The 20,606-nt window shown below is 45.5% G+C and overlaps 1 protein-coding gene across 1 annotated transcript; it reads left to right on the forward strand.

The window, feature by feature from the left end:
• The first annotated feature begins 1,995 nt into the window (after positions 1–1,995).
• LOC307213025 (pantetheinase-like) lies at positions 1,996–20,004 on the forward strand. Its single transcript, XM_079970683.1, has 7 exons — positions 1,996–2,251; positions 2,509–2,639; positions 7,440–7,632; positions 8,605–8,899; positions 10,054–10,424; positions 11,856–12,026; positions 18,571–20,004. Exons 1-7 carry the CDS (start codon positions 2,036–2,038, stop codon positions 18,685–18,687), a joined length of 1,494 nt encoding a protein of 497 aa, XP_079826809.1. The 5' UTR covers positions 1,996–2,035; the 3' UTR covers positions 18,688–20,004.
• Positions 20,005–20,606: the final 602 nt, after the last annotated feature.

Below are 20,606 nucleotides of genomic sequence, written 5' to 3' on the forward strand. Positions count from 1 at the left end.
CTCTGGGCGGCTTCCAATAAAAAGATTTAGAATACATTAAAACATTATTTTATTCATTGCACTTATATCCCACCTTTTCCTCCAAGGAACTCAAGGTATACATGGTTCTCCACCTCCTTGTTTAATCCCTTCAACAACCCTGTGAGGTAGGTTAGGTTGAGAGAACATGACTGGCCTAAGACCACCCAGTGAGCTTCATGGCTCACGGGGGAATTGAACCTGGTCTCCAAGATTCTAGTCTGATACTGCTTCCAGCAGACATTATATAAGAAAGAGGTCTTGGAGGAAATACACATGTGGGTACCTTGCAAATAAAAATCTAATTCAATGTAGCCATAAATTTGTCTGGCTTCTGTTGAAGGTAGATCTATGACTCCTGTTAGCAGGCAGAATTGCCGTTCTACAAGTGGATGGTGGGGCTCTGCCAAGATGGCATTAAGTTTTGAGTTTCCCTAAATATATTAGTTCTATATTTAATAAGATGTTGTTAAAACTTGTCAGAACACAGGAGGATGCTTTCTGCTGAGACACACACCACTGGTTCCTTAAGGGATTGTGTACACACGGGATTTTCAGTAGCTTGGCAAGATGTTTCCAATTCCCAACTGTTAGCAATAGCAGCAACCAAACAGATGTTCCTACCTAAAAGTAGCCTGCTGAAATGAAAGCGAAGCAAGAGAGGATTTCTGTGCAAAAGGACAGACTGTAGCTCTCCTCTTATCTTGAAAAGTTCCTTAGCTCTGAACGTATTCAGAGGCACACTGGGTGTTTGTTTAAAAGCACTTTTGAACTGTTTAAGAATGCGTACAAAGCTATACAAAAAAATGCCCCATAAAAACAAAGGGTGGGATTCAACTAAATGAGTCTCATCAACAGAAACCCTTCACAAGAACTTGCACAGTGGGGCTTCTAACCTTTCCTCCCTCCTGCATGCCCCATTAAATTGCCTTGGTGGAGGGGGTCAGGAAAAACAGCATTGGGGGTGTGTGTGGAAGGGGAGACTGTTCCATCTGGCAAGCCAAAATGCAGCGGAAAGATTGCCTTAGAAGGAGATTGAATAAAAAAAGATTTATTGGTAGAAATTCAAACTGTGTGTATTGGGCTTCTAGCTCTGGAAGGTAGATCTTCCTGGGCTTCCAGTTCAAATAACAAAATACACAAAGTAGATTTGGCAAGTCTGCCCAGCCTCAGTCTACACTGGCTGGCAACGGCTCTGTTCCGTTTCAGACATGACTCTCAAATCTGCCTGAATATGCCAGGGATTAATATGGAGCCCCCAAAGCAAGTTCTCCAACACTAAGCTATGGTCCCATCCCCTAGGATCACTGATCACCTGCAGGTCGCATAGGGAGCCACCAGCATGTGATTTCAAAAGATGGCAACAGAGCTTTCCCCCCATGAAGCATCATCATCATCATCAGCTAACAAATCATCCATCATGGTGATGACTGGGTGGGAGGGAAGGACCAGATGTTGCAGTTGTCCTTAAGGAGGACTGGCCACCAACTTTTGGGAGCTGTGAGCAAGTTCGAGGTACAGTACTTCAATAACTGAAAGTAGACACAGGACAAAGGAAGCAATGTTGCCACAGAAACTCTGCCCCATGTTCTTGTTGATCTCTGCATCTGGGATTCAAGACATTACCTGGATCCCATGAAAGTCTTACTGCAGGAAAAACCTGCTGTGACTCTGCTCTGACTTTCAAAGTAGTCTATTTGCTTTTTTAGGATGAATCTTTGAACCACAAATTTCAAGTTCTTTGCCTGTTCTGATGCACCTTCTTCAGCCCTCTGCATGAACTCACCAGCTTTAGATTGGCAGCGCTTGCTTTTAGGTCAACAAACACTGTTGTTAGAAGAGCCTGCTTCTCTGCCTTGTGCAAGACTAATCCAAGGTTAATTCAGTTTGTTGAGTTTGGCAATCTGCATTTCACAATTTTACCTCCCCATGACTGGAGCTTCAGGAACGTCTTTAAAAATCAGGTAACCTCCTAGTCTTTCTCATTTTGAGCAGCAGACGGGCAGATTCCACCAGCATGGCGATCTTCCAGCTTCACATTTGTGCTGTGTTTCTGATGGGAATGATTCTCCCTTCTTCTGCCTTAGAAGATACCTTCATTGCCGCTGTCTATGAGCATGCTGTGATACTGACAGGAGACACTCCGAGAAACGTCTCTCGAGCAGAAGCCTTGGAGCTGATGAACAGAAATCTAGACATCTTAGAAGGAGCCATCAAAACAGCTGCCCAGCAGGTGTTACTGCATACCAGTTAGAGCAGATCAGCAGCAGCAACATCAGGGACTAGTTATCCTTTGGTCCTCCAGATGTTTCTGGACTGCAACTCCCATCATCCCTGGCCACTGCCCATGATGCTGTCTGGGGCCAATGGGAGTTGGAGCCGAACAGTATCTGATGGGCCACAGATTCCCCCACTCTGAGTTGGATAGCAACCTTTAGATGGCAGTATTTGTCCTGGGGTTAATATGTCTGAATTGATGTCTTTTTGCAGGGTGCCCACATCATTGTGACACCTGAGGATGCCCTTTATGGCTGGGTCTTCACCCGAGAAACTCTATATCCTTATCTGGAGAATATACCAGATCCGCAAGTAGACTGGATTCCATGCAATGAGCCAAAAAGGTATTTTCTTGCCTGTTTCATGTTATTCATTAAGATAAAAACAGCAGCAGCTCCGGGGTGTAGCCTCAAAATCAGAAAATATGACTCAGATTCTTCTTTACAAACACACCTTCATTTGTTGTGGTGAAGTAATAGTGGAGTTCCCTGGTGCTTTTCAGGATATGTGCAGAATGGCAATTCTAGTACAATGTGGCATTTGTTCCTTTTTTTGGTTGGTTAAGAAATCCTGCCTAACACTATTGACCTGTTTAACCTAGAGAAGAGGAACTTAAGGGAGACATGGGAACAGTCATTCATCAAATATCTGAAGGGCTGTCAGGGAGGAGACGGAGCACACTTGCTCTCTGTTACTCCAGAGTAGGACTAGAACTAACGGTTGGAAATGGCAAGGGAATAGATTTCAGTTAAAGAAAACTTCCTAACAGTAAGCTGTTTGGCAGGAGCACAAAGGGCTTCAGGAGGTGATGAGGAAGTTAAGCAGAGGCTTAAGCAGAGGAACGCTGTCATCAGGCAAGTCCCAGCAAAGGAAGAATGGATACAAAAACTTATGGAATATGAAGAAATGGTGAAACTTACTGGAAGAATAAGAAATCAGGATAAACTTTTTATAAAAGAATGGAAATAGTTTATTGAATATCTACAGATAAATTGTAAACAGATTAAAAAAACCTGGCAGGATTATTGTAATAACCTGCAGCTACATAAGAGTATATATATATATATATATATATAAAGAAAATAAATAAATGAGTAAGTTAAGTTAAGTTGGACATGCAGAAGATATTAAAAATAGATTTAAGGAACTGCAGAAAGAGGGGGAAGGAAATAAAGTTTTAAAATGTCAAAATGACTGTAAAATCAGTGAAATATATATATCTGAAAAATATTTATTTATTTTTTAAAAAAGGAATGCTGTCCTCAGGCAAGGGGGGTAGGCTGGATGGCTAATTGGATCCCTTCTAACTCTATGATTCTATGTTCGCACACTTTTATTTATTTAACAAAACTTATTTATACTGCTGGATTGTAAAAAGCCTCCAAACAGTTTACAAAGAGATAAGATGAAACATTGCAGATTATAGATTTTAAACAGTTTTTAACAGGTTTTTTCAAAATATATGAACAATGATTAGAATCAACAGTAGCTAAACACACACGTGACATTTACATTAAACAAAAGTATATTAAACAGGTGCCAAAAAGAGTACAGGGAAAGTGTCTGCCTGAAGTCAATTGGTATGGGATTCCAAATGAGAAGATAAAAACCAGTTTGAAAATTCATGTCAGCATTCTGTTTGCCTGGATAGGCTTTCTGAATCAATATATATATTAAGCAGGCAGCAAAAAGTACAGTGATGACACCAGCCTAAAAGATTTATTGCTTATACATGAAAAAATGAGTATGATGTACATGCAACAGTGCAAGTTCCGCAAGTCAAAGCAATTGTCTGGGCAGATACAAGGTGGGGCAATCCTGCAAATAAACCGACTCCAAGGTGTTACGGATTTTATATGCCAATAGTGACACTTTGAATTTGGCCTGGTGACAAATGGGCAACCGGGGCAGAGATGCACCATTTTGCGCCAGCTGCAGTTTCCAGATCAAGCACAAGAGAAGCCCGACACAGAGTGGATTCCTGTAATCCAGTCTTGAAGTCAGCAGTGTCCCAGCTTCCGTGACCACGCTCTCCAGTTCAGGAACAATTGCAGATGCTGCACCAATCACAGCTGATAAAAGCTCTTTCTAGCCACTGAGGTTACCTGGCCCTCCAGTGACAGAGCTGGACCCAGAAACACCTTCACACTGCTCTTGTTGTTGTTGTTTAGTCGTTTAGTCGTGTCCGACTCTTCGTGACCCCATGGACCAGAGCACGCCAGGCACTCCTGTCTTCCACTGCCTCCTGCAGTTTGGTCAGACTCATGTTTGTGGCTTCGAGAACACTGTCCAACCATCTCGTCCTCTGTCGCCCCCTTCTCCTTGTGCCCTCCATCTTTCCCAACATCAGTGTCTTTTCCAGGGAGTCTTCTCTTCTCATGAGGTGGCCAAAGTATTGGAGCCTCAGCTTCACAATCTGTCCTTCCAGTGAGCACTCAGGGCTAATTTCCTTAAGAATGGATGTGTTTGATCTTCTTGCAGTCCATGGGACTCTCAAGAGTCTCCTCCAGCACCATAATTCAAAAGCATCAATTCTTCGGCGATCAGCCTTCTTTATGGTCCAGCTCTCACTTCCATACATCACTACCGGGAAAACCATGGCCTTAACTATACGGACCTTCCTTAACTATTCAGACCTTTGCTCTTGTTAAGAGTACTAAAATCAAGGAACTCTTTTGGGATTGCTCTCTTGCATTTTATTTGAGCAGTGTTTCCATTCACAAGTTTTGATAGTAACCTCATTGGGGCAGCCGCCACTTAAAAGGAATTCTCAGTGAAAGCTGGAGATGCATCCATCTACCTATGAGAATCCATGTCATTTGATTTTAAAAAATGCTTACCAGATCCCATTAAAGGTGGGATCTGGTTCCTAGGAATAGTGATCAAAAAGCACACTATACTTAACCATGAACCTAGTAAATTTGCTTCAAGTAAACACATTTAGGAGCAGATATCAGATTACCTACAACGGGCAAACAAAACAAAACCCAAAATTCTAGACTTCTGTAAGTATTGTATAGTACCTGATTCAATTTAGAAGCAATGCATCTGTTTGCTCAATTGTCTGCCACGAGGTGGCAGCAAAGGGGCGCCTTTTCCGCATGTCCTGTGAGATTTTCCTTAGTCATTCACCGGACTTTCCCTGCTTATTGGATCTTGGTTCTCTATAAAAGAGAAATTCAGTCATGTGCTGATTCACTCCTAGTGAATTATTTAGCAATAATACTAAACAGAAAAACAAAACTGTCATTGTATAAGTGGCCTGATTCATGTCTGCCAAATAAACTTTGCAGGAAGTATTTCTTTTAACAAATTTACTTGGTTAAAAATAGCATGTTGAAAAAGTTTTCCTTTTTAAAAAGAACAGTTTAGAATGCAGTCCTGTGCACCCTTACTTGGGAGTAAACGCTGCAAACTCAGTGAGACTTACTTCTGTGTAGGCATGCATAGGACTGCATTACCTGAAACTTATAATTCAAACTAAGTTGCATTAGTGCAAAATTACATGTAAATTTTTAATCATTTGCTGATAAATGCCGCAAAGGTAGTTGGCAGATGGCTTAAATTATATCGAAGTCAACTGGGTTTTAGCAGCTTGTTGGCAAGATTGTAGACAATGGTCTAGTAACAGGTAATAATGTTAGTAAGATGCAAAGGTTGCTCCTGGTTTCAAAAAACTGTTCTTTGCTCAGGGTGCTACATTAGAAGACCCATAGAAAAATAAATTAAAGAGGACAGGTTATGCATGATCACAGAATTATCTTGAGGACAGGTGTCGAAAGGACACTATGGATCCTCTGAGCCAAACCTGAAGCATTTTAAGAGCATTATAAAAAAACACCACTCAACTGCCTTAAAACAATAATATGCATTGTAAAAATTATTAGTGGAGAAACAAAGCTCCTCATCGTAAAATAAGTTGCTATATGTCCCAGGTCTTCTCTGCTTACATCATTCATTCTCATAGTATAGTCCTTCAATAAATTAAGATAATGAATTAATTAGCATAATGAGCATGAAGGAAGCTGATAAGCCCAGACTTGCAAGTTGGACAGAAGAGAGTATCTGTACTGGATAATCCAGGCTGTTCAAGACTTCTGCTGATGCCCAGTTACATCCATATGCTTAGCACCAGAGCTGCCAGTTCAGTCACAGTCTGCACTGTACTCTGTGACTCATTTTACTCTCTCTGCACTTATATTACCAGCATGTCCTGCCTACACTGCCCACATGCTACAGAAGGTGGATGGATCATATGGGAAGGGTATACTTGCAGTCGTACCTTGGATTGTGAATGCCTAGACTCCTGAACAAATCAGCTCCCAAATGACTGAAACCTGGAAGTGAGTGTTCCAGTTTTTGAACAATTTTTGGAAGCTGAACATCCGATGGGGCTTCCGCAACTTCCGATTGGCTGCAGGAGCTTCCTGCAGCCAATCAGAAGCCATGCTTTGGTTTTTGAACTTTTTGGAAGTCGAACGGACTTCTGGAATGGATTCTGTTCAACTTCCAAGGTACAACTATATGGGCATAGGCATCATTTTACACCAAGGAGACTACATGCAGTGGAAGAACATGCACAGGCCTCAATCTTGGGCCTGTGCTGCATTCAAAATAGAGCCAGTGTGAACCAACTCAGAGACAACTTGTTTGGGGTTTTTTTTTTTGTTTTTTTTTAAATCTTATACCTGTCATTGTCACTATAATATAAACAGAAATGTGACACAGTTTTATTGCTGCTTTAAGATATTCTTGATCTTTTCTCTGGTCTCTTCAAGATCTTTTCCCACTCACTCCATCTCCATCCCTGGACAAGATCTTTCCAAAGCAACATTTCCCAATCTGGTGCTCTCCAGATGTTTTGGACTACAACTCCCATCAGCCACTGCTAGTATGGTTGGTCATTTCGAGGGCACCAGGTTGGAGAAGGCTGATCTAAAGCCATGACTATTTATTGGACCAACTTTTTTTTCTCTGTCCCCAGCCTGGTAAAAACGGTCTTTATTAGACCTGAAACCGTGCGTTCTTATTTTAATCTGCCACATTCTGAACTGATAGGGTTCACAAATGATCAGAATTAAATTGATCTCTCCCCATTTTAATAGACTTTGTATCGATGATTGACTTCTTCCTTTCAACATTAGGTTTGGGTTGAATCCAATACAGGGAAGACTCAGCTGCATAGCAAAGGAGAACTCCATCTATGTGGTTGCCAACATGGGGGACAAGAAGCCATGCAACCGCAGTGACCCCCAATGCCCGAGTGACGGTCGCTATCAGTACAATACAGATGTTGTTTACGATACAGAAGGGAAATTTGTGGCACGTTACCACAAGGTAAGCACTCTTCTCCGTTTTGGTTCAGATGTTGCTGGACTCTGTCAGGCCCAGTCAGTTTGGCCAATGGTCAGAGATGATGGGAGTTTGTGCTCCGGGGGGCTGCAGGTTCTCCATTTACTATAGAAAGCACAGTAATGCACCCTAGAGTTGACACCAGGCATAGGAAAACTCGACCCTCCAGATATTTTGGTACTACAGCTCTCATCATCCCTGACCACTGGTCCTGTTAGCTAGTGATTATGGGAGCTGTAGTCCCAAAACATCTGGAGGGCTGAGTTTGCCTATGCCTGGTCTGCACAAACACAGATAGTAATGCAAATTAATATACGTAGCTCAATTTGAATTAGAAGAAAATGGAGCCCCCATTTCTCCCACCCAAATAAGAGATAGGTATGCACTCATATGGAGCAGGCAGAGAAGCTGCACCAGTATGCATGGATGTGTCTCATTGAAAGAGAAATCACAATATTTGAGATGTTTGCTGTAAGGACTTTACTTGTAGATGGTTTTCACAAGATAATCCAGGTCTTGTAAGTGTGCTGAAAAACAGAGGCAACGCCACCAACTTCTAGGAAAATAACTGTAGATCAGTAGTAGACTATCCTCTTTGCACACAGAAGGTCCCAGTTTCAGTCCTGGCATCTTCAGGTAGAGCTGGGAATGTCTCCTACCTGAAATCCTGGAAAGCCACTGCCAGTCAGTGAAGACAAGAGTAGGCAACACAGTGCCCTCCAGAAAGTAGCAGACAGCATCTTCTATCATCCTTGACATTGTCCTGGCTGACTGGGGCTGGTGGCCTTTTGGAGGGCACCATGTTGGTTTCCCTGGTCTAGACAATATTGAGCTAAATGGACCAATGGTCTGACTCAGTGTAAGACAGCTTCCTATGTTCCTAATACTATTTTTCCTGTCTCCACGAGGTGCTTTTCTTCCAATAATATCTGTATATATTTTCTGTCTTATAAACAGTACAACCTTTTTGCTTCTGAAGTATACTTTAATTACGCCAAGGACCCACAGTTTGTCACCCTCAACACCTCCTTTGGGAAGCTTGGCCTTATGACTTGTGCCGACGTTCTTAATTATCGTGAACCTGCCATCTCGCTGGTGGAAAAGTACAAGGTGGACACCATCCTTTTCCCAACTGCTTGGCAGAATGGCCTGCCACTCTTGTCTGCTGTTGAGTTCTACTCAGCCTGGGCAATGGGGATGCGTGTCAACTTCCTTGCTGCTAATATAAACAAGCCCAGCTTGGACATTACTGGTAAAGTGCTACCTTGAATAATTTCAGTGTAGACAGAGATTTGGCAATTTGAGTGTGGGAAAGAGCACAGAGCGGGGAAAGGATTAACCTATTAATTGCTATTTTAAAAATGTGATTTCCTTCAGAGATCAACCTTATAAAATAATGATGGCAAACTGTGGCCCTCCAGATGTTGCTGCACTATAGCTCCCATTGGCCATGGTGCCTGGGGCTGATGGGAGTTGGAGTCCACCAGCATCTGCTACCAGTGCTAAAGTCACAGTTATGAACTCTCTACCTGCCTCTTTCAAGACGGGCGATGAGCGCACAATGACATTCTGCAGGCAACACATTATTTACATTAATACATTATTTGTCTTCACATGCCCAGTGCTGACCCAATACTTTTTGCAGCTTGAGGCAAATGACAAAATGGTATGGACCAATTCCACGTACAGAAGCAGTTGGACTTTACTTCAGCACTGGCAAAGGGACAGCATCCTCCACTGTTTGTGTGTGTCTTTGCTTAATGAATTTATACCCCACCTTTCCCCCTATTTAGCTCAAGGTGGTGTGCATGATTCTGTCTCCTCATTTAATCCCCTCAACAACCCCATGAAGTAGGTTACTCTGAGAGGCAGTGACTGGCCCAAGGTCACCCAGTGAGCTTTATGGCTGAATGGGGATTTGAAACCTGCTACCCCAGGTCCTAGTCCGACACTCTCACCACGACACCCCACAGGCTTTGAGGATAACATGCTAACTTAGGGGGTTGCACACAGCTCTATTCTAAGTAGAAGAGAACATCTGGGGACTAAGGCCAGTTCCCAGGATCTGTTGCCTACCTTGCTTTGTCTAATGAGATGCATTCCCTGCTGAAGCTATTTGTGTGGGGGACCTTTGGCTTTCCAGATGTTGCTGAACTACACAACCCAGCATCCCTGGCCATTGGTCATGCTTGCTGGGACTTATGGGAACTGTAGTTCAGCAATTACCTACACCTGCTCCAGTCACTACCCACCATTTGCCCTATGCATTAGCTTCTAGCCCCAAATCAGTGAATTGAGATTCTGCTCTACTTCCCTTTACCATTGCTGTTAATACTCCGTTCATTTGGGTAAAGGAATGGAATAGTAAAACTTATGCCTCACCCCAGTGTCTTTTGCCATCCACAGGGAGTGGTATCTTTACACCTGAAGGAGCCAAGGTGTATCGCTTTGATATGAAAACGCAGACTGGAAAACTCCTGGTTGCGGAAATCAATGCTCGCCCCCGTCTTTCCCCCACATACCCTCCTGCAGTCAACTGGAGCTTATATGCTTCAAATATCAAGCATTTTCCCGGAAGCCCAGTGTTTACTGCAAGCTTCTATTTTGATAATTTCACCTTCACTGAACTCTCTCAAGAAGCTGGAAACCACACCGTCTGCCAAAAGGGCCTCTGCTGCCACTTGAGCTACAAGATGGCAGAGAAGCGAGAGGATGAGGTTTATGCATTCGGCGCCTTTGATGGGCTTCATGTGATCGAAGGGGAATATTATCTGCAGGTAAAGGGTTTTGTGAGGTAGGGTGAGCAGGCCATGTAGAAGGGAAATGCCCTACCAGTGGGAGTGGTGGAGAATGTGGCTCAGTCCTCATTTAAAGGCAAACCTACCCAGCTCGGAACAATATGTGAACCAAAACACAGCCATCATTTTAAATGGCACATTCCTGAATTTTGCACTGCACTTCTCCGGCCAAGTAATATGTCCAGCCAAGAGGAATATATTCTAGTAATATGTGCATAAAAATGCAAATATGAGTGAAAACAACATACAGAAATGCATTATATTAGAGGGGGGAAATCTATATATTGGGCCAAATAGCCCGTTAAAAATTAGTTTATTAAAATGCTGGTGAATTTTCTTGCGAACTTCTTTAAAAGAGAAAATTCACAAACTGATGTGAGAATATGGAGAATTGAATTTAAGACTGGAAAAACGAGAAACCGAGAGAAAAAGAAACTAATAGCGTTTCCCATCCCTATCTACCAACAACGTCTAGGATACATGTGTTTCATGCTTTCATTGTGGCAGAGTCTTTGAGGAAACCAGAAGCTGTACTCTCCAGAAGCTTTTCCAAAAGCCTGTAAGAATCATTAGAGGGATTACTACTGAAGACAATAAAAATCCCTGTAAGACACCTCCCTTCTTTAGAGCACAGCTGCTGCTTAGAGCCAAAATGGCTGTAGTCGTTGGACTCTTGTTCCTATCATCTCTGATCATTGGCCTCGCTGTATGGGGCTGATAGGAGCTGAAATCCAACAAATCTGGAGGGCCACAGATTCTGCACCCCTGATATAGGGGGTGGGGATTATATATTACATTCATAACATAATTTTTAAAATTTAGTAGGATTCTGGGGAAAATAAGTCTGCTGAAGTCATTGGAGATGGTAGTCCCTTTACTTTACACAGTGCCACCATGTGGCTTCCTGCTTAACATCATATTCTGTCTTGGGTTTGTTTGCTTTTTACTGCAAGTGTCATGCAAATGCTAAGTACTCCCAGTATTGCATAGAGTTTTTTGAAGGATGCACACAAAAGCACAATGCATTTTATTTTATTTTTACAGAAAAGGGCCTAGAATTCTCTGTTGATTCAAAAGCAATCCTTGTTTGTTGGTCCTCACAAGGGAAACAGAAAGAAAGACCCCCCCCCCCAAAAAAATCCCATAACCTTAATACTGTATTGCAAAAAGAATACTTGTTTATTTCTTCCAAATATTCTAGTTGTCTCAAAATAATCAGCGAAAGTGATCTACTTCTTCAGGCTTAGTATTGTGCAGTGTTAGCATTGGTTTATGTACTGTTTTGAACACAGAAGCATCCTGTATGGCCCACTTACATGGGAAGTATCTTCCTCCATTCCATAAACACAGGGCTCTTTGAATGGCTTAGTTCCACAAAATAACCTTTCCCACAACCCTCTCTTTCCATAGATATGCACACTACTGAAATGTAAGAGCACAGACTTGAAATCTTGCGGGGAGCCAGTTGAGACAGCTCATACAAGATTTGACTCCTTCACCCTCAGTGGCACCTTTAACACAAGCTACGTGTTTCCGGAAGTCTTGCTCACTGAGACTCAGCTGACCACTGGAGAATTTCAGGTAAGGGCCAAAATGGCTTCAAACCTCTGCAAAAGCAGTGTGATGGGATGATGAGCTGCTTGTGCGTAAAGCTTAGTCCCTCAGAGTTTGACTTGGTTATCAAAGCTCTGTCTATAGCGGAGCCCCTTAAACATGACTCCCTCAATCGCTGGCAGAATCCGACAGTGGGCGTTTACGGAAACGCTTCCAACATAGAAGCTCCTTAACGGAAACGCGTCTGCGGGATTCTCCGCACGACAGTTTCCGGCGAGGGGTGGGTGTCCCTATAGGAGGTCCTGAAACTTCCCCACTGTTTTCACTGGAAGTCTCTCTGAGCCATCCCTCCGACTCACTTTCCCTTGGAGCTCCTTCTCTCCCCCTGCTGGTTCCCTCCTCTGCTGCCAAGTCTCTCCTAACCTCCGTGAGCCCTTCCACCACCTGCCCTCCTGATGGCAGTTCCCTGACATCCACCTCCCCTCCAGGGCCCCCTTCACCCCCTCCCGTCCCTTCCTCCACGGGCGGTGAGGGTGCAAAACCCCGGAAAGAACCTCCCTCATCTTCCGAAGACTCGAACACTTCCCTCCACCGGTTGCCGCCCCTTGTCCCCGAGTACTCCTCCTCCTCGGAGTCTACTCCTTCTTCCAGCTCCGATTCTGGGAACCCTTCGAACTCTTCTTCCTCGTCGGTGGTGCCAAAGTATTCCCTCCGGAACCTCGTTACAGACTGAGGTTTCCTTGGGAACCGTTGATGAAACGTTTCTATTAAAACCTCGTCATTGACTTCCTCTGCAGTTACCCAGGTGTTTTCTGATTCTGGTTCCCCTTCCCAAGCCACCAAATACTCCACCTGGTTACCCTTCCACCTGGAGTCAATGATTTCCGCCACGTGGCTGTTGCGTTCCCTTTCTTCTATGACTGGTCCCTGTGTGACCTCCCCTTCACGTCCCCCCCTGTACGGTGACAGTAATGACCTGTGGAACACTGGGTGTAGTTTCATGTGGTTCGGTAACCTGAGTTTGAACGCCACTGGATTGACCTGTTGTATGACCTCAAATGGTCCCAATCTTTTGGGTCTCAATTTCTTACAACCCCCTTTGAACGGCAACCCTTGGGTCGATAGCCACACCTGGTCCCCCACCCTTATGGTTTCACCTTCCTTCCTGTTCCTGTCTGCCTGCTTCTTGTATTCTTCTTTGGCCCTTTCTAGGTTGAGTTGGAGCTGATGATGGATCGCTTCCATCTCTTCTACAAACTGTTCTGCTGCCGGGACGCTCCATCTTTCCCCTCCTTCCCCTGGAAATGCCCTGGGATGACACCCATAGTTGGCCAAAAAGGGACTCATCCCTGTGGACACATTCTCCGCATTATTGTAGGCAAATTCTGCCAGAGCCAACTTTTCTACCCAATCATTTTCTCTGTCATTGACATAACACCTCAAGTATTGTTGGAGGATACTGTTTGCTCTTTCCGCCTGCCCGTTGGTTTCTGGGTGTCGGGCAGTCGAAAAATTAACCTCTATGTGCAGTAAGCTCATGAGCTTCCTCCAGAACCTGGACGTAAATTGTTTCCCTCGGTCTGAGACCACCCTCAAGGGGGCGCCATGCAACCTAAAAATGTGTTCTACAAACAACTTGGCTGTCTCTTCTGCCGTGACCGCATGTGAGCATGCTATAAAGTGGCACATCTTGGTTAACAGGTCTACTACAACCATGATGGTTGTTTTTCCCTTGGATTTCGGCAGATCCATCATAAAATCTATGGATACTGCCTCCCATGGTCGTTCTGGTGTGAGTAGTGGTTCCAATAACCCCGCCGGTGCCCGCCTCTCCCCTTTTGCTCGCTGGCATCGGTCACACCCTCTTACATACTCCCGTACATCTTCCCGCACCTTGGGCCACCAAAACTCCCTGGTAACCAACCACATGGTTTTGTGTTGCCCGAAGTGCCCCGCTGTAGGGCTGTCGTGCAACTGTTTGAGTACCCTCTCCCTCAATTCTCCTTTGGGTATATACAGTGCTCCTTTGTAATACAATGCCCCGTTCCTTTCCTCAAAACCTCCTGGGTTCTCTCCCTCCCTCCGGAGTCCTCTGAGCTTATCCTGTGCGTATTCATCATTCTCAGTTCCCTCTACCAGTTCTCTTTGCCCCACCAATGCCGCCCCACACACCCAGTGGTCCTCTGGGATGATATGTCTCTCTTCTGGCGCTCCCTCCCCCTCCAAATATTCTGGTTTTCGAGAGAGAGCGTCCGCCCTGACGTTTTCCGGGCCTAGCACGTAGCAAATTTCAAAGTGGAATTTGGAGAACTCCTGGGCCCATCTCACTTGTCGTTGGTTAAGTACTCGTGCCGTTCTCCAATACTCTAGATTCTTGTGGTCAGTGCACACTTGGACTTTGTGTTGTGCACCAATTAGTAAGTGCCGCCATCTTCTGAACACTTCATGAATGGCGAGTAGTTCTCAGTCATACACGGTGTAGTTCCTCTCGGATTTATTCAACTTTCGCGAGAAGGCACACGGTCTCCACTCCGACTCACTCTTCCCCGGCTGCAGAAGCACCGCCCCTACCACCCGGTCTGATGCATCAGTTTCTACTCTCATCGGTTTTTGTAGATCCACATGCAGGAGCTGTTCTTCAGACGCGAATGCTTTCTTTAACTCTTCGAACGCTCGCTGCGCCTCTACCGTCCAAACAAATTTCTTCTTGCTGCTGAGACAATCAGTGATTGGAGCCGTCAAGTGGGCAAAGTTCTTGATGAACTTCCGATAGAAGTTTCCAAACCCTAGGAACCTTTGCACGTCCTTCTTCGTTTTCGGGGTCTTCCATTCCAGTACCGCCTGAACCTTGCCGGGATCCATGGCCAATCCCTTGTCTGACAAGCAGTACCCCAGGAATTCCACCTCCTTGGTATGAAACTGACACTTCTCCAGTTTCACCCACAGCTGGTTTGCTTGCAGCTTGCCCAGTACTTCCCGGACGTCCCGTACATGCTGCTCCTCGTTCTCTGAGTATACCAACACGTCGTCTAAGAAGGCCACGCAATTCTTGTAAAGCAAAGGTCCCAGGACGTGGTTCATGAATGATTGAAAACAGGCTGAGCCTGCTTGTAGACCGAAGGGCATAACGAGATACTCAAAAGCCCCTAAAAGGGTGAACATGGTGGTTTTCCATTCATCCCCCTTCCTCATCCGTATCAGGTTATACGCCCCCCTCAGGTCCAGTTTGGTAAAAATCTTTCCCTTCCTCACTCGGGTCAAAATGTCATCAATTCTGGGCATGGGGAAAGCCACGGGTTCTGACACGGCATTCAGGGCCCTGTAATCCACTACAAGCCTGGGTTTATCCATGTTTTTTTGTCCACAAAAAACACTGGGCTGCCCCCCACTGCTCTTGACTCTCTGATGAAACCTCGTTTCAGGTTTTTGTCAATGAACTCCCTTAACTCCTGCATCTCCCTATCGGACATGGCATACAGCTTGCCCACTGGCAGCTGGGCCCCAGGGAGTAGGTTGATTTGGCAGTCAAAGGGTCTATGCGGGGGCAGTTTATCTGCTTCTCTTTCGCTGAAGACGTTACCCAGGTCGGCATATTGTCGGGGCACCTTCCCTTTATCTGTTACTTTCGTCCCTGCTAGAGTGGCCTTGGCTCCTCCCTGAGCCTTCCCCTCCTTGCAGTGTTCTAGACAATGTGCTGACCCAAAGGACACTACCCTCTGGTGCCATCCCACTAGCGGATCATGTAGCGCTAGCCAGCTCATCCCCAAAATAATAGGCGCTCCCCCCAGGGTGGCCACATTAAACGCTATCAGTTCCGTGTGTCTTGCCACCTTCATTATCATTGGGATAGTCTGTTGGTTGACTTCTCCCCCCAACAGCTCCCTCCCATCAATCGTGGTCACTTGCAAAGGGTTACTTAAAGGGATAGTCTGTATCTGGTGTTCGGCTGCAAACTCCTTACTCATAAAATTACAGGAGCTGCCTGAGTCCAATAGCGCCTTTATCTTTAGTGGGTGTCCATTTGGCAGCTCTAGCAACACCTCTACTACCAGCGCTGGTCTTGGGGGTTCCGGCGTGGGCACATTCACTGCTCTTTGGCCTGGCTGCTGTGCCCCGATGCTGGCAGCCAGGCGTTGGCTTTTACTTGCTCCTTAACCCCCTCCTCCTCACCCCCAACAGCTCCCGCCATCCCTTGCCATTCCTTCCTTTGCGGGCAGACTCTGGCAAAGTGACCTGGCTGTTGGCAGAGGAAACATTTCTTGGCGCTCTTTCCCTCCTTCTTCCGCCCTTCATTGGGGTTTGAAACTCCGCGCACGCGCGCTGTTCCAATTTCCATCGGCTCTACTGGCGGGGAATGCTGCTCTGGAATCCCTGGAATGCGGAAATCACTCCAACGTTCCCCTTTCCCTTCCCGCTTCTCCAAAGCTCTCGCCTCCTGGCGTGCTCCTATGGCCAGCGCAGATTTGGTCAGCTGGTCCATAGACTCCACCCTGGGTGCCCGGGAAAGTTCGTCCTTCACCGCTGAAGATAGCCCTTCTTCGAACAGCATTTGTATCGGTTCCGCTGACAGGTCCCACCCCAATTTATGGATCAACATGGTGAACTCAGTCCAGTACTCACGGACGGATCGGTTCCCCTGTTTACACGCCATTAACTGTCTGCGCACCACTCCCTGCTCAATCTCGCTGGAAAACATCAGATCCATGGCGCGAAAAAACTTTCTCGAGTCCTTTAGGGTGTCCTTATTCGCTGCCATCAGGGGCCTCACCCAGTCTTTCGCCCCCCCTTTGAGATGCCCAATCACAAACGCTACCCTCGATTCCTCATCGGGAAAGTCATCAAACTGCAGATTGAGGGTGTATTGCATCTCTGTCCTAAAGGCTTGATAGTTTCTGGGATCACCCCCAAACTTTTGTACCAATCCTGGCACCTTCCTTGCGAGTGGGGTGGTCTTCCCCTTTTCTGCATCCTGAGCCCGCCTCTCCTCGAGCCTCGCCGTTTGCAGCGCTAGCTGGACTTCCAACACCCTGTACCTTTCTTCCAGGCTTGGACCCGCTCCAGCTTCTCCTGCGTCTCTGGCTCCGGTTGGGTTGCTCATGATGCCTCTCCTTGCACAAGCGGCTTTCAGGGACTGTCGGATTGCTGTGATGGGATGATGAGCTGCTTGTGCGTAAAGCTTAGTCCCTCAGAGTTTGACTTGGTTATCAAAGCTCTGTCTATAGCGGAGCCCCTTAAACATGACTCCCTCAATCGCTGGCAGAATCCGACAGTGGGCGTTTACGGAAACGCTTCCAACATAGAAGCTCGTTAACAGAAACGCGTCTGCGGGATTCTCGGCGCGACAGTTTCCGGTGAGGGGTGGGTGTCCCTATAGGAGGTCCTGAAACTTCCCCACTGTTTTCGCTGGAAGTCTCTCTGAGCCATCCCTCCGACTCACTTTCCCTTGGAGCTCCTTCTCTCCCCCTGCTGGTTCCCTCCTCTGCTGCCGAGTCTCTCCTAACCTCCGTGAGCCCTTCCACCACCTGCCCTCCTGATGGCAGTTCCCTGACAAGCAGTGACCCAAGCCATTTGTTAGATTAGAATAGCTCCTCCTCCTCCATTTCTCAAAACAGTTGTGCTCCTAATCATTCAATAGTCGCAGCTTTGTTTCTACCTAGCACTAAACTTTTTGAACAGCTCTCCCTGCTATGTGTGTGAATTTGGTCTCTCTCATCTTGCCTGTAGCAGAGTAGGGTAGTGAACTTGTGGCCCTCCAGATGGGAATGAAAGCCCAGCAGCATCTGAAGCACAGGGATGGAGTTTGGTCATATGCCACCCTGGGCAAGGCCGTTTGATGCCCTCCCTCCAGCTTACGGCGGGCATTGGGAAAGAAGTGTGGGGTTCTGGAAGGGTCTTAGAGCCTTCCCACCTCTTTCCCAAAGCCTGGCAAGCACTTGCCCAGCTTTGGGAAGGAGGACTCTAGGACCCTGGCAGAGCCCTCACACCTGCTTCCCAAAACTGAGCAAGTGCCCTAAATCTGCCTCTGTGAAGGGCCACAGGTTCTCCAGCCCTGGCCTACAGTATTCAGCAAAGAAAGGCAGGCTGAGGCCTAGTCTACCCACTTTCCTTGCTTGCTCATTGACAAACAGTCCATGGAAGCTGCTGTTATGCACGTCACTCAGTAATTCTAAATGTATTTTGGGTGCAGGCACATGACTCTCACAGAAAACTGCTACAACTTAAAAAGAATTGCATTACTTTTCACCATAGTGGGGAAGACTGCGGCCAGGTGACCGGCTGGCTCAGTCTGCTGTCTAGGTGACAGGTGTTGGTGGACAGCTATTAGGGCCCTGCTCACCCTTCTTTATTTTTAAACTGGACTTGGACTGGGCAAGGATGCCTTCAAACAGGAGGATGTCCTGTGCAAAGAAGGATGCAAGGCCACTCTGTATCAGAGAACAAGAAAAAAACAGTTGATTGCAAGCACCTGTAACTTTCCAGTAATAAACGTTTGTCTGTATTTTCCTATGTATTCTAAGCCAAACATGCTTCCCAATGTATAACTTTTTGCCTGCCCTTTCCATCCTCCCAGGTATTGACTGACGGACGTTTGACAAGCAATGGCCTATCAAAGCCAGTCCTATCTGTGGCTCTTTTTGGAAGGTGGTATGAAAGGGACCCGCCACATCCAGAGGGTGCTCCTTCATAAGACTCATCCAATCACTATCATGACTTTTGTGGGTGCTTGTACAACAAAGGCGGAATGAACAGGATCAGTGTGTTCTGTTGCAGGACAAACCAAATAGCTTGTTTTAGGAGCAGTTATCAGCCACAAAGAGGAGATGAACACACCATCTAGCTACATGGCAGTTTCCCATTGCTTCAAACAGGAGCATGGGGCATACAATGAAGGAGGACTTTGGCTTTAGACTTTATTAATATTTGTGTTCCTCCTCTTGGTTGTACCCAAAAGAAATCTGCTGCTAGGGCATACATAATACATAATTCAGGGTGGGGAACCAGTGGCTCTCCAGAGGTTGTTGGACTCCAACTCCCATCATTCCTGACCTCAAGCCACACTGGCTGGGGAGGTTGATGGGAACTGGAATCCAGCAGCATTCAGAGGGCCACAGGTACCCTCCTCCCTGCTGTAAGCATTCAGACGACTAATTTGTCGTCTATCAGAAATAAATAAACATTTATTTGCTTTTCCTGAAACCTGTACCCTGCCCAATACTTGATAAAAGGTCTGTCGTCTGGTTCATTCTGAGAAAGCACGTGAAATGAACCTTTGTTGTTTGTGGGTGAGTGGTCAGTCTTGCCCACACTTCATGAAGATACTAAGCATCCAAGGCCCTCTGTAGGTCCAGGACCGAAATTTGTGAGTTTGTAATCTTCCTGTTGCCCAAATCATATGTCAGATTCCAAAATGGAGTCAAACTCAAACTCAGTCCCCAAAAGGATTCTGGGAAAGATGTGCTGCATGTGTTCTGATCCAGTTTCTTGTTCCTTACTTGGGTCTCCAGCTGCGTTGTTCAGAGACTTATGCATACACTTGGGGAGGAATTCAACTAAACAGTCCTGCTAGCAGGAGCCCACAAAATGGCTTCTACTAGTGCAATATGGCTTTCTTCCTCCTCCCCCATGTATGCCCCCATGCTTTCCAAAATTGGCTCTGTGGGGTCAAGAGAAGCCCCCAAATAGTGCACAGAGGAAGGAGAGGGGAGATTGTTACATCAGCCAAGCAAGAATACTTGCACAGACTAAGTGCTGTGTTAAATTTCTCCCATGGTTTCTTAACTCATGGAAACTTGCAATTACGTAAGTTGATGAACTTTGTTTTTCATTTCAGGCTTAATCAGTTAGATGTGCAATTTACTTCTGGTTGTTAGATGTCTCTGTGAATAGTCAGTTTGAGTGGAAAGGCGACTCACTTACTTTGTAATGAATAAAATGTTTTGAATTGTCATTTCTATGTTTACATTGCTTTTGCCCTTAAAATAAATATCATGCTTTAGTAAAGTAATTCCCCTTGGCTTATTTTGACATATATACACTCTGGTCCAAAACACCATTTTGTTATAAGTTGCTACACTGCACTGTGGTAAGTAAATCTTAAAAGAGAGAAGAATAGTGAGCCTGAAAAAATAGCCTATAAATTAGACTGAGAGATAGTGACTGGCCCAAGGTCACCCAGTGAACTTCATAGTTGACAAGGGATTTGAACCGCAGTGTCGCAAGCTAACCCACCATACTGGTCCATTGATCTTTCTTTTATTTATTTAGTACCGTTTTCTTCAAGGAAGTTGGCAGTATTATATATTTACTTACTTGTTCGTTTGTTTTGTTAAATTGATGTGAGAAACTTTGGGACTGCTATCCGTAAAACAGGTGTTCTGAGTCTCTGACCTATGAATCATCCGTTGGATACACGTTGGCTGTACGTTGGATACACGTTGGACATACTAAGCTAAGAAATGGGAGGTATTCAACTAAGTTTTACACGTTGGATACACGTTGGACATACTAAGCTAAGAAATGGGAGGTATTCAACTAAGTTTTACTAAAGGAGACTTGTTGAAATTTAATGGACCTAACTTAGATATGTTCATTAATTTCTGTGGGTCT

Source organism: Podarcis cretensis (assembly GCF_951804945.1).
Source record: "Podarcis cretensis genome assembly, chromosome: 3".
Taxonomy (NCBI): Eukaryota; Metazoa; Chordata; class Lepidosauria; order Squamata; family Lacertidae; genus Podarcis; species Podarcis cretensis.

Bases quoted from the DNA above. Each gene is read 5' to 3' on its own strand.
- LOC307213025 (XM_079970683.1), top strand. From the start codon at position 2,036: ATGGCGATCTTCCAGCTTCACATTTGTGCTGTGTTTCTGATGGGAATG. The intron at 2,252-2,508 runs GTGTTACTGCAT...GTCTTTTTGCAG, and splicing joins TCAAAACAGCTGCCCAGCAG to GGTGCCCACATCATTGTGAC. The intron at 10,425-11,855 runs GTAAAGGGTTTT...CTCTTTCCATAG, and splicing joins AAGGGGAATATTATCTGCAG to ATATGCACACTACTGAAATG.